The sequence below is a fragment of the Pituophis catenifer genome, unplaced genomic scaffold (assembly GCF_029215685.1).
Source record: "Pituophis catenifer annectens isolate HBS135680 unplaced genomic scaffold, rPitCat1.0.hap2 SCAF_1, whole genome shotgun sequence".
Taxonomy (NCBI): Eukaryota; Metazoa; Chordata; class Lepidosauria; order Squamata; family Colubridae; genus Pituophis; species Pituophis catenifer.
In genome coordinates this window covers 81431869-81445595 of record NW_027256881.1, presented here as the reverse complement: position 1 = coordinate 81445595, position 13727 = coordinate 81431869, and the positions used below count along the sequence as shown (strand labels likewise).

Here is a 13727-nt window from a genome sequence, read left to right as displayed (position 1 = left end):
GCTGGTGTCTTCGGCTTCGTGCTTGTGCGAGGAAAGCGTGATCGGAGCTGCCAACTCTCTATAAATACTGGTGGGGAGGTGTGGGGTGCTGGTTTTGTTGTTGTGAGCGGGTTGGTTGCCTGGTTGTTACATCTTGATGAGTTGATGTTTGCAGATTAGTCAGCTGTTTCGTAACATCCTGTGTGGGTGAGGTCTTTGATGTGTGCCCATTAGTCTTTTGTGTTTTAACGACCTGAGTAATGGGCTGTGTATTAACATCCTGAGTTCTAGTGTTGTGATATCATGAGTTTTTTGATGTAAGGTCCTGAGCAGATGGCTGTGATGCCACATCCCGGGCTTTGGTTTGGCTCCGAATTTGAGGTCTTGCCATGTGTTCATCGAGTGTGTCAGTTTGCTTTGTGTGGCGATCAGAGGGGATGCAGCAGCTGGTGATGCCGCCGTGGTCTGGCTTCTGGATGGTGGTCTGGATGGTACAACAGTGTTAGGAAGTAAACAGAGAGAAATATTTTTTTTAAATCATATTTTTCCTAGCTCAAAAATAAGTTCTGATTGTCTAATAATAAAAGTCATAAATTTATAAAGCCTGTAGTGTACATAAATGTGTGCACGTGCATACAAACATAATTTCATGTAGGGCACTTGGGTGTTTGCATATAATATATGCTTGATTTCAAATACATGGTTTAAGACATTAGAATGGTAAGTCATTGTAAAACATAATAGTTTTGAAATGTAGAAGTACTATTATTCCACTACACATTTCATTTAGGATTCCATTATAAAAACAGGAACTTGCCTTCTAATGTTTACATCATAATCATGGAAAGCATGCAGAGAAGAGCAACAAAGATGATAAAGGGTCTGTAAGTGAAATCGTATGATGAACGGTTGAGAGAGCTAGGTATGTCTAACCTGTCAACGAGAAAAATTAAGGAAAACATGATAACTGTCTTCCAGTACTTGAAGGGCTATCACAGAGAAGAAGGGATCGACTTATTCTCCAAAGCACAAAGGGCAGGACAAATAGTAATGGATGGAAGTTTGTTAAAGAGAAATAAGTAAGTAAGGAGACATTTTTTGACCATGAGAACAATTAATCAGTGGAGTAGCTTGCCTCTCAGAGTTGTGGATTCTTCATCACTGGAGGTTTTCAAAAATAGATGGACAATCATTTGACCGGTATGGTATAAGTTCTCCTGCCTTGAACAGAGGGTTGGTCTGAAAGTCCTCTGAGGTCCTTTCCAACTCTATGATTCTATGATAACATCAGTAGTGGGTTCCACTTATCTTCGCTACCAGTTCAGAACTGCACATGAGCAGAGCGTCCATGATGATGTCCGGGCAGGTGGGCGGAGCCTTCTGCCACCGCCACTACTGCCACTACTGGTTTGCCCGAACCGGGGTGAAGTGGTAGAAACCCACCACTGGATAAGATGTATGATTTGTTTCTCTACTTTTTTTAAAGCACAGAAAAGCAACAACTTGTCAAATTACCAGCCTTGTCTTCATATATATTTACCAATTATTTGCGCCCCTCTGATCCAATTCACTGCATCAAAGTGATTTTCATTTTGATCCATGAACCTTTTGCAATTGAATGAGTCAATCAAAGCTTTGCAGTTTGGCACAGACCTCATAATTCTCATAAATTGTTCTCATTACTGAATAAATCCTGCCTTTCCACTTTTTTTAGGCTTTGTGGACTTAACACTCCATGATCAAGTTCATCTACTAGAATGTGCCTGGTTAGAGATATTGATGATTGGCCTAGTGTGGAGATCTGTGGAGCATCCAGGAAAGCTGCTGTTTGCCCCCAACTTATTGTTGGACAGGTTGGTCTGCAATTTGGTAATATTATTATTGCTGTTGTTGTTGTAAAAGCCATGCTATGCAATATAATTGCAACTCTTATGACGTTCTATCCATTTTGTTACTAGTGAGATCCTATAGCCAAAAGGAAAGAAGGGTTTCTGTAATAAAAACACCTGCTAAAATATGCAAGCTTCTTAAACTCCTTTGTAATATTTTTTTTTTTTTTGGAACAATGAATAACTTCTTATGTTTATGCTTTTGTTTTGTGGCTGGATTTTTAGATTCACTTTTTTATAAACTGATACTTTCTTATTTTATGCATCACCTAGCATATTCTATATAGGATAATTGTATAATGGGTCTAGTTTTATTTTGAGTCTATGCATTGTATCTTTATTTTTATGTAGTGTCTTTCTGAGGGAGCTGTAAACTGCCCATAGCAGTTATTATGAGCTGAGGTGGCGCAGTGGTTAGAGTGCAGTACTGCAGCTACTTCAGCTGACTGCTAGTTCAGCAGATCAGCGGATCAAATCTCACCGGCTCAAGGTTGACTCAGCCTTCCATCCTTCCGAGATGGGTAAAATGAGGACCCAGATTGTTGGGGGCAATATGCTATTTAGTATACTATCTTTGGTGTAAGCCGCCCAGAGTCCTCGGAGAGTGGAATATGACTAATAGAAATATGACTAAATAAATAAATAAATAAATAAATAAATAAATAGCATGTTGGAAGGGGCAGCCATCATATTTAAATAATTAGGATTAGTTTGCCTTTTATGTATTCTCATAGCTTTGACTTGTTATTATTTTGATTATTAGTGCCAGCAAAGGCAGTTGTCAACTATACTCTGACTGGTTGTATGTTTCTCCAAAAGTCATGTGACTTTTGAAAAACCTTTGACATTCTATAATGTTTTATAATGGCCGTTGGCCATAATAAAGTTGAAATTTCAAGTTTCATTGCAGTAGTGGTCTTAAACTCAGTGTACCTAGGCATATGAAATTAGGGAAGTGGGAAATAGACCAAAATAACTTTGATGTTGGGTCTCTTGAACTGTAGGAATACTAATGCTGGTGTGGGGGGGGGGGGGAAGAGGGGAGAGAAATTAGCCAATCCATTGTTTCAACCACTCTCAGCACCTCAGTGGTTAAATCTTTCAAGGCAGTTTACAACCAATATTAAAAGATATAAATTTTGAGTTTATATGGTATAAAGCAATTTGATAGCTAAGAAATTCAATATGATTCATAAAACATAATACTAATAAACATCTTGTGATTCAAAACTATAAAAATTCCAGTTAAAATAATCAAGAAAATGTGGTTCCCAAGTTTTAAAGACTAATATTGTTTAAAATATTATTTACAAGAAGACTCCACTGTAGAGATCAAAAGCAGCTAAGAAGAAGGTTCAAACCCCAGAGAAAATTTCTTTTTGGTATGAGGTATACAATTCTGAGCAAAGATAGGATTTTTGACTTGGAAGTGCAGCAACAATACAGTATTTGTTATACATTTTAAAGCCATTTCTCTGTCTTTCAAAGGCTTACAAGCAAGAAAAAAAATGTCTCCCATGTTTTTTCTCTTTTGACAATACTTTTTTTCCCCATTACTCCAAATGATCTAAATTATGAGTCAGGAGCCATTATTCTATCCTATGGACTTTTTTTTTTAAAGTTCCAACTCAGAAATTATTTCTAAAAATTACCACCTAATAGTCTTAATTTTCTCTATCCAGCATGTTATGTAAAACATAACATGATGGATTTACATAAAAATATAAATGGTTTTATGCGGATGTCTAAAAGGAAAGTGTAAAAGGCCATCCATTTGTCTGTCAGCTTCCTTGTTATGAAAATAGGAGATTTGTTCTTGAACTTCACTTGGCAATATTTGACATATTGAAAACACCACCTGCTCTATCTCAGCAGGCTTGGTGAAAAGAATTCTCCACCTAAGAACAATCATTTGCAAGGATATTTGTGTTAGAAAAGTTACAGCATAAACTGTTTAGTGCTCTGAGATTTGTTTCTTCTGTGAGACCTGCTGAGCCTTTATTTCATGTATGCATGTATTTATAAAATTTACACACCGCCCATCATATCTCAAAATAACTCTTTTGAATGTGCTTCCCCCTATCCCTGCCTTTATCTTTAGGAAAACTAAGAACAATCATGTCAGAGACTTTTTCTCAAATTACATCTTTGCTTTGGTCTCAAATTTCTTTTATCTGATCATTATCTTGATTGTGACTCTTCCTTCTGTACCTAAAGGCAATTTCTTCTGCTCATTACAGCTGCCATGATGTATATGGGTAAGGGGCCACTTCCCATGAAGGGCAAGACAACAACCATATTGCGTGGATTCAAAGGAATGTAATTTTGGGTGAAAGAGCCTCTACAATCAGTTCTTCCTCAGAATTACCCCTTGATAAGATAGTCATTCACATGACACTCCAGGAATACTCAAGTGTCTTTGATGATTACTATGAAATATTATCTGATAACTTCAAATGTAGGCTGTGGCTTGTGAGAACTTATGCCATAATAAATTTATCTAGTCTGTAACCAGGATTGGCACTATAGATTTAATTTTAACAGAACCTAAGTTTGTGGAGGACAGAATGAATAGAAAGAACTTTTCATCTGGAATATCTAGGTCAATGTCTGAAGCAGATTTCTGGAGCAGCAAATCTAATTGAAATCAGTGCAACTTACTTTTGTGCAAATAGAGTTATGATTGCATTGTTACTTAGCCAACAATATTTCATCCTTCTGCTTTTGGATCACTACCTGATAATTGGACTGAAATATATTCCTGAAATAATATTGTCTACTAGTGAAATAGTAGTTATATAAAAGACAGTAAGGCAGGAGAGAGAACCGAAATATTTATTCTTTCAGGAAAAATTAAACCCTGCCTAACTTTCCATTGAGACTTTTTACCCTGTGTGTGTTGGCACTGAAAACAAGGTATAAAGCTTTTTTTTTATTATTAAGACTAGGTTCATATTCAAACTGCAGTTGTTAAGGACACTAAACAAGAAGTAAGCAATATTGGTTACAGGGATGCTTATTTTTGAGTAAACATGATATTATGGTCAAAATTATATTCTATTGGCTGTTTAACATGAAGAAAAATATTGATTTTAAAAAACCCAAGGATATTAATTTTCCATTTGCCGAAACTCTGACCAGTGATACCAATTCTTCAGGAATCAATGTATAAGAAGTCCACTTCCTACCTTGACTATGTTCCAAGTTGCTATTTCAGATTTTGAGGCAATTTTGTTCAGGACTATTTATAAAACATCACTCAGTAAAAGCAAAATAGAGTGATATTGATGAGAACAACATGAGAAACACTTGCCAAAAGGCAGGTTTTTTTTAATGTTGTGGATATGTTGTGATGGACCACCCATCCCTTGACATCAAATGCCACATGTCTGTCTCATTTCTAAAGGAAATATTTTTGTCAGCAATAACCAGGCTTAGCCTCTAAAGATGGCATAGCAATTTACCGTCTCTATGGAAAGAAAAACTGGACTGTGTTGACTAATGCCTCAATTCTACAGTTTTTTTAAATTTTCAGATAAAATAAATTATCAATCCAACCTGCCACTTCTCTCTCAGCAATTTTTGTTTTCTTTCATGCTTTAATGTAGTTGAACCTATTCCCTACTTTGCATGATATCCTTAATTTGTGCCAAAAGTTGCTATATATTTAACTGAAAACTTGCTACCCTGATTTACAACAGGGAGATTGCAGTGATTCATCCCATTAACATATATTATCCTTTCCCACCCTGGTGCCTTCTGGATGTGTGGGGATTAGTGTTCCTAGAATTCCCAGCCAATCAGAATATTGGCCAGGATGGTTGGGAAATTTGGAAACTGTAATCTCAGCACATCTGGAATGTACCAGCTAGCATGTCTGTTCAAGATTACTCCAAGAAAATATTTACAGCAACACCATGTTAAGACATGAACAAAACTGAAGGCTCCATAATGCTGTGCTGTTCATTAGTAATAATCTCCCACCTATCATTTCCCATCTAATCAGGTGCATTGATTTGTTTCTGTGTAAATGATCCTGCAATCATAGCAAAGCACTACAGTGCTATGTAATCCTTATCCTACACACTTTTATTGAGACTCATGGAGTTGGGTTTGTTCTTAGAAGTCAATTAGTCCTACTTCCTGGTCATTGCAAGATCTACCACAGAGCATTTCTGACAGATGATCATCCAGCTTCTGTTTGAAATCCTCCAGGGAAGGAGAGCTTACCACCTCAACTGGGAGTCCGATCTGCCAGGTAACAACTCATACAATCTGGATGTTTCTTCCCCCCCCCATATTGGACCTGAACCAACTTTGTTGTAGTTTAAGCCACTGTATCTAGATCAGGACTCTCCAACCTTGGCAACTTTAAGCCTGGCGGACTTTAACTCCCAGAATTCCCCAGCCAGCTTAAAGTTGCCAAGGTTGGAGAGTCCTGATCTAGGGCAATAGTTCCCTCTTCTATGTCCAACCTTCTGTTGCCAAGGTTGGAGAGTCCTGATCTAGGGCAATAGTTCCCTCTTCTATGTGACAACCCCTTCAACTGCTCCATCATTTAGCTCTTCTGTCAGTTAAACATATATTGTATTAAAAAAAATCTTTTTACCATTCCTGATAGGGCTAGATAACAAGGCCTTTATTATATTCATAGCCCTCCTCTGAATTGGATGCAGCAAGTGGGATCTGTCTAGGAAAGAGTAGGGTGGAACAATTCCTTCCCTGAGGCCCCGATTTTGTGCTCTTGTTAATGTTATTCAAAATAGCATTGATCTTTTTAGCAGTTGCATCATACTGCTGGCTCATATTGAACTTGCTAACCAAAACACCCAGATCACTTTCACATGCACTATTTGCAAAGCCTGTTTCCCCCCCCCAACCTATACTTAGGGTTTTTCATATCTAGAAGGCAGAATTTTATAGGTATATTTTTAAATGCCAATGATTGAGACAATCTAGGTGCTTTTGAATCTTCCTTTTTCTTCTTCTAAGGTATTAGCCGCTTCTCCCAGCTGGGTGTCATCTGCAAACCCAGGAATTCCCAGGAATTCTCTTACCTAGACTATGGATAACATATTCATCTCTATTATTTTTGAGCTTTTTAACTTTGTAAGATGTTACTCTTACAAACTCTAACTCATGTTTTTCTAACATAATGCCAAATTATGGCATTAAGGTTTCCCTCGCACATATGTGCTAGTTGTTCCCAACTCTAGGGGGCAGTGCTTATCTCCGTTTCAAAGCCGAAGAGCCAGTGCTTTCCGAAGACATATCCATGGTCATGTGGCCAGCATGACTAAATGCCAAAGGCACATGGAACTCAGTTACCTTCCCACCAAAGTGCATTTTTTTAACGTGCTTTCAAACTGCTAGGTCGGCAGAAACTGGGACAAGTAACAGGTGTTTTCCCCGTTATGCGGCACTAGGGATTTGAACTACTGAACTGCCAAACTTTCTATCAACAACCTCAGCGTCTTAGCCACTAAGCCACCGCATCCTATCTGTGGCATTATCATATGCTAATAAACTGTTGATTACATAGACTAATCACTATACCGTACTTATTTTTCCCCCTAAAGCAGCTAGAGTTTTATGAAGACTGAATCATTTTTAAATCTATATATATTCATAAAAGCTAATTTCACAGTCAAATCCAAAGAATTAGGACTTTCTAGAGAAGAATGGAAGGAGAATGCACCTGTAGCTTCCAACAATTCCGCTGGATTTAGGCAAAAACCTAGAGAATAAGAAATATAGAGAAGTGATTTTTATCACTGCTTTGTTACTATATTTATCTACCCAGCCATGGGTAGTTGGATTAGAGGCTTAGATAAATTGATCTATTTAGATAGTATTTGAGGACACCAAATACAACACAGCTCATATTATTTCACATCAGTTTTCTTGGTGCTGTAAATCTACCCCTTTATGCTGACTGTATAGAAAGAGACTAATTATATCCACCTATGCATTACATACATACCCACAGACCACGTGAGTCACTTATAGGACTGCATGCAACTTCAGCATGCATTTGTATCCTCCTTCCACTCTAAAACCATGTTACTGAAGTTTGTTGATAAGATGGTCGCTTTGAGGGGTGCATATTCAGCCTGTTCTGAGGAGGTTTGGATGCTTTAAAGTGGGAATGGGAGATGCTGGCCTTCCAGACGCCTCCTGCTTCAAAATATCACCCTTGTCCCTAATTCCACCTCTAAAATACCTCCAGAATCCTAAAAGGACACCGTATTGCTAATTTAATTTCTTAGTGTAAAGAAGAGAATGAATGTGCTCTCCCATTTACCAACAGCTTATTAGGAAAATGAAAACAGCGTGGGAAGAGAGATTTTATTTGAACCATTTAATTTGGGATGAGCTGTCCATATGAACTGCCAAAGAAATAAAAGTAGATTGTACCAGTTCTTGTGGCAAGAAAACAACTGCCATGATTGTAGATCACTTTCTACAAAATCTCTTGCTTCCTCTCCCTGTTTAGTCTCTGAGATAACATTTGCTATCCCAATAGTGGCAGGAACGTGGAAATTGCTCCTGTCACTATTGGATTTGGAAGTTGGAATTGCACTTGCTAAAACCTTTTTTGCAGAAAGAGGTCTACTGTTTTTTCTCCAGCTTTTTTTATTGCTTTTGAAAACAATTAGCATTGCTTAAACATCTTTATTTAAATTGTATTTGCCACTCATAGCACAAGTTTTGAGACAATGCAAATACCCCCAAGAGGAGAACCTCGTTATCATGATGGGTGGACAGCATCTCACTGAACCCAATTCCAAGTAGCTTCCACATAGGCCAAAAAGCTACATGCTTGTCTTTCAATATATTTGAAAGCCCAGTGAAGTCAATCTTTTCTTTTGCAGAATTTGCAGAATGAAACCTTGAATTTGCTGGCAGTCTGGCTTCCCAGTTGGTGAGAGGTCTTGCCACTTAGCTCCTAAAATGAAGGCACCAATTACTCTCTTCATTTTGGGACCAGAGTCACAAGGGAAACCCCCACCCCCACCCGGAACAGTAACCCTCCTTTTGCAACTGGCTGATCCCCTTCTGAAAAATAGAGGAAATATAATGAATCATTGTCAATTTCACACATGAAATTGATACATCTAGGCTTGCCTGCATTTAGGAAGAGTTGCAAGAATCTGAAAGCAGTGAAAGCCACCAATCCTAAATTAACCCAATCTCCAATCCTAACAGCAACAAACAGCTGGGAGTGGCAGTATAATAAAAATCATCTTGTTGCAAAATTGCTGACGTGCATCATTTTAACCAGACTTTCAAGGGATAGGCAAGGCAGAGCACTGATTAAATGCTTGCAGGGTTCCCCACCACCCCACATTCTCCTGTCAACCAATTGAAGGAAATACGTTGTTCTTTGTTCTCAGGCACCCAAGTTGGCAAAAGTGAATCTATTCAGGGAACAGACTCACACTGCTTTTGAGAGACCAGGGAGTGAAAAACCTAACCCAATTCCCTGGTTACTGGATGACACAGACACAGCACAATCTCTGTCCTTTGAATCATATTTTGCAGAATTTCTTTACCATTTACCAGAATAAGGCCTAGTTGGAAGACTCAATAGAAACGTTGCCACTCCCTGAAGCAGCAGAAACACCTTCCAAAGGGATTGATTTACTTTAAGGATTGTTTTCAGTCTTTAAAAAATGTACTTTTTTCAGGAACATTAAGATATTGGCTGACTACTTACTTGAATATTTGCTCAGAAGTCTAAGCAGCAGTCATAAATAATCACTGTTAATCATCCCCTTTTTTTGGAAAGAAATTAAACCACACACTTAAAATATGTCCATTTACTTTTGTATAAGAAAATGCATTCAGTCACTTGGATGAAATGTCTGCCTCTGACTGTATGATGTGATTTACCATCTCACAGTAGGTATTGTGTTGAGACATCACCAAACAGGCCTCCTTAGAAATTTTTGAGCCAAGATTTGAAAGCTATGCAAAAGAGGAAAGCTAAGTAATATAGGACATGTGGCTGAAACTCTTTCTAAGCAATCTTCTACCTATAGCAATCTATAAGAATATTTTTTTAAAATGCATTTTTGATAATTAAAAATCATGCAGCTTTATCACAGCTACATAGTCAGGATTAATGTTGAAAGCCTTTGCAATGACTGTAAATTTCCAGCCTTGACTTGTAGACAGGATAGTGGAGGAAAAAGTATCTGATAGTTTCTACAGCAGTGAGCTATTTATGTTTAAAATAGGAAAAGTAGGTAATAAGTCAAACATTAAATTGGTATTATTTGTATAGATGTTATTCAATATTTGGAATTTTGAAATAAAATTGGAATTTTCTCAGATACATGTAGTTGGATTACAGTATCAAGGGAATTTTAAAATGGATGGTTGCATTAGGTAGTGGGTTCCACTTACCTTCGCTACTGGTTCGGAACTGTGAGTGCTTGCGTGCGGTGCTTCTGCGCATGCGTCGAACCTTCTGTGCATGCACAGAGCATCCGTGATGACATCCGGGCGGGTGGGCGGAATCTCCTGGCTCCACCACTACCAGTTCGCCTGAACTGGGGCGAACCGGTAGAAACTCACCACTGGTTGCATTTATGAATTGCTTGCTTGTATACCCCATTCCATTGTTTTCTGTAATCTAGTATTTTCCTTACCCAACATCTGTATTCAAATTCAAATATTAGCATGGGAATAGTTATGAATGAAATGGGGGGGGCTGGCTGAGGAATTCTGGGAGTCCATAAGTCTTAAAGTTGTCAAGTTTGGAGACTTCTGCCTGGGACAAATGGCACATGACCATTTCAGCTCTCTTCATTGAACACTCATGCACTTAGATACTTATTTGTTCTTGCAGGAATCAAGGAAAGTGCGTTGAAGGCATGGTAGAAATATTTGACATGCTGCTGGCCACTTCTTCTCGCTTTCGAATGATGAATGTCCAGGGGGAAGAATTTGTATGCCTTAAATCTATCATCCTACTCAATTCTGGTAAGTAAGACATGTATCTTTAAAGTTACAACTTAGCCTAATGGATGACTTATTCCAGGAGAAGGATAGAAGAATGTAATTATTTTTTTCCTGGATATTTCAGTGGCTTTAGATATCACCAACCATTGTATCCTTCCTAGCATTATTAAGTGGCACCATATTATAGGGCATTCTTATTTGGAAGATTGATTCCAGAAGATGGTTCTGTGAAGGTCCTTTGATCCCTGGCATTCTGCTGTGGACCTGTCAAGTTTCTGTTCTATTTCTCTGTCCTTTTATCATTGATATGATATATAGGTAGTCCTTAATTTACAACCACAACTGAGCACAAAATTTCTGTTGCTAAGTGAAATAGTTGTTAAGTTAATTTTGTCCCATTTTACGACCTTTCTTGCCACAGTTCTTAAGTGAATCACTGTAGTTGTTAAATTAGTAACAAGGCTGTTAGGTTAATCTGGCTTCCCCATTGACTTTGTTTGTCAGAAGGTCACAAAACCTTCTGGGACCCTGGGACACTGCAACCATCATAAATATGAGCCAGTTGCCAAACATCCAAATTTTGATCATGTGACCATGGGATGGGATGCTGCAATGGTCATAAATGTGCAAAATGGTCATCAGTCACTTTTTTCACTGCTATTGTAACTTCAAACAGTCACCAAAAGAATAGTCGTTAAGTCAAGGACTACCTGTATATGTTTGAGCAGATTATCTGAGGTGTGAAAGAGAGCAAAGGAATTTCTAAGCTGTTGGCCTTAGTTGTGGCTTGCCTTTGACATAGTAGCATGGACAGTGGCTACTATAGTTCAGGTATTCAAGAATGGAAAGTTTTGCATTCTCTCTTCTTCCTCACTGCCACCCATGCTCCATGAAAAGCACTCCATGTACATGTACATTTGGGCTGTTCTGAACAAAATAGGAAATCCCATAGAGACAACTGCAGGAAGAGAAGATTTTTCTTCTGTGTAGTTCTTTGATTGTTGTTAGTACAGCGACTTGTCTTTGGAGCTAAGACAAAGTTTTGCAAAACCATCTTGTTTTAGAGTAACAATACTCAAAAAATATGCTCTGTATAGTACATTCTTGGGGTGGCACGGTGGCTAGCAGTTAAGATGGTGGGCTTGTCAGCTGGAAAGCTGGGAGCCCAGGTTCGAGACCCGAGCGCCACGCAACAGGGTGAAATCCTGTCCCAGCCCCAGCTCCTGCCAACCTAGCAGTTTGAAAGCATGCAAATGCGAATAGATAAATAGGTACCACTTCGGTGGGAAGATAACAGCATTCTATGATATCATACTGGCCACATGACTGTAGTAATATCTTCGGACAGCGCTGGCTCAATGGCCTTGAAATGGAAATGAGCACCATCCCCTATAGTCAGCAACGACTAGCGGAGTAAAATCCACAGGGACTCCCATAGTGCATTCTTACCTCCAAGTCCATCTTATTAGGATAGTAACTGGCCCTTATTGTTTACAACTAACACTTTGATGTTAGGTGCTTACAGGATAGCATGTTATTCATTTTTTTTGAGTGTCATTTTATTCTCATTAGCCTACTCTCTGTGGATTGAAGCTGCTGTAGTCAAAGCAACCAACAACACAAATTATTGTGGCATCAGCATTCTGAACAGATTATGCAGAAAGTGCTTCTGTTTTCACAAAAAGCAAAACAAAACAAAACCACCATTAATATATACAAAATAGGATAGCAATGCTAATGTTAAATAAGAACAAGATACAGCACTGAGAAGCATACTTTATTTTAGAAACTGCTTGAAGAGAAAGATTTGTTAGAACACAAGACAGCATTCACAGCAGTTATTGTGATTAAGAAAATCAAGAGCGAGAGGCAGAAAATGAACTTTGAATGGCTATCTCTGACTAAGGCAATCAAAAGCAACATAGTACCACTGCAATTAAATTACATTAATATGATATGCCAGGCTGCATATCATATTAATGTAAACTCATAAAGAAAAAGCAGGATTAAATCCAACATACAATTATCATGTATAATGCATAATATATTTACTTTCTCCTGAGGAACAATGCCAAAGTGAACGCACGTTATTTCCAATTAAAATTAAATTACATTTAAAAGCAATTTACAATTTTTAAAAATACAGTACAACCTGCTAATATTAATAAATATTGGCCCGGACTGACAGAGCTGAGGCGACATGGAAAGGTAACTGGTAACTTTATTGAACTAACTGCTGGCAGGCATAGCAACAACAACTCCCGCGCTTGACAGCTCCTTTTATACCCGAGCTGTCAACGTCTCAACCAATCAGAACCATCGGAGTTACCGGCCCGGTCGCTAGGGGCCGCCGGCAACATAGCTTGGTATGCAGCAAATATAATTTAGTTAGAATCATAAATTGCTGTATCTTAAATGTCCATAACGCAATCCCCCACAGTCCCAAGTGAAAAAAACTCTACAGATCTATACAGTGGTGAAATCCTCTGTGGGTTGCCACCGGTTTGCTGCCCGCGCATGCATGCTGAACACCAAACGCACATTTGGCGCACACATATCCACAGTGCATGCCAAATTCATGCTGTGCATGTGCAGTGCACACCAAATGTGCACTGTTTGAAGGTAAGTAGAACAGTGAGGGGGGCAATAGCTGTGCCGCACAATTTAGATTCGCTAGAAAGCAGGAAACCGTGCTTTATAGCGAATCTAAATTACACAACACAGCTGATTGTCGGAAATATTGGTTCTGACAAACCGGTAGCTTTTTTTTACTACCAGTCTGCCCGAACTGGTAGCTTTTATTACTACTGGTTCACCCGAACCGGAGCAAACCGGTAGCATTTTACCCCTGGATCTATACAATTAATGTCTTGTGAAGGTCAATACAAT

General features: G+C 38.5%; 1 protein-coding gene across 2 annotated transcripts in view; it reads left to right on the top strand.

Annotated features, from left to right (window-relative positions):
• Positions 1–13727, top strand: part of ESR1 (estrogen receptor 1) — a 144106-nt gene that overhangs the window by 119777 nt on the left and 10602 nt on the right. For both annotated transcript variants that reach the window (XM_070932647.1, XM_070932646.1), the window contains exons 5-6: positions 1694–1832; positions 10726–10859. In XM_070932647.1, coding sequence (XP_070788748.1) covers positions 1694–1832; positions 10726–10859 — 273 coding nt within the window. The remainder of the gene's footprint in view (positions 1–1693; positions 1833–10725; positions 10860–13727) is intronic.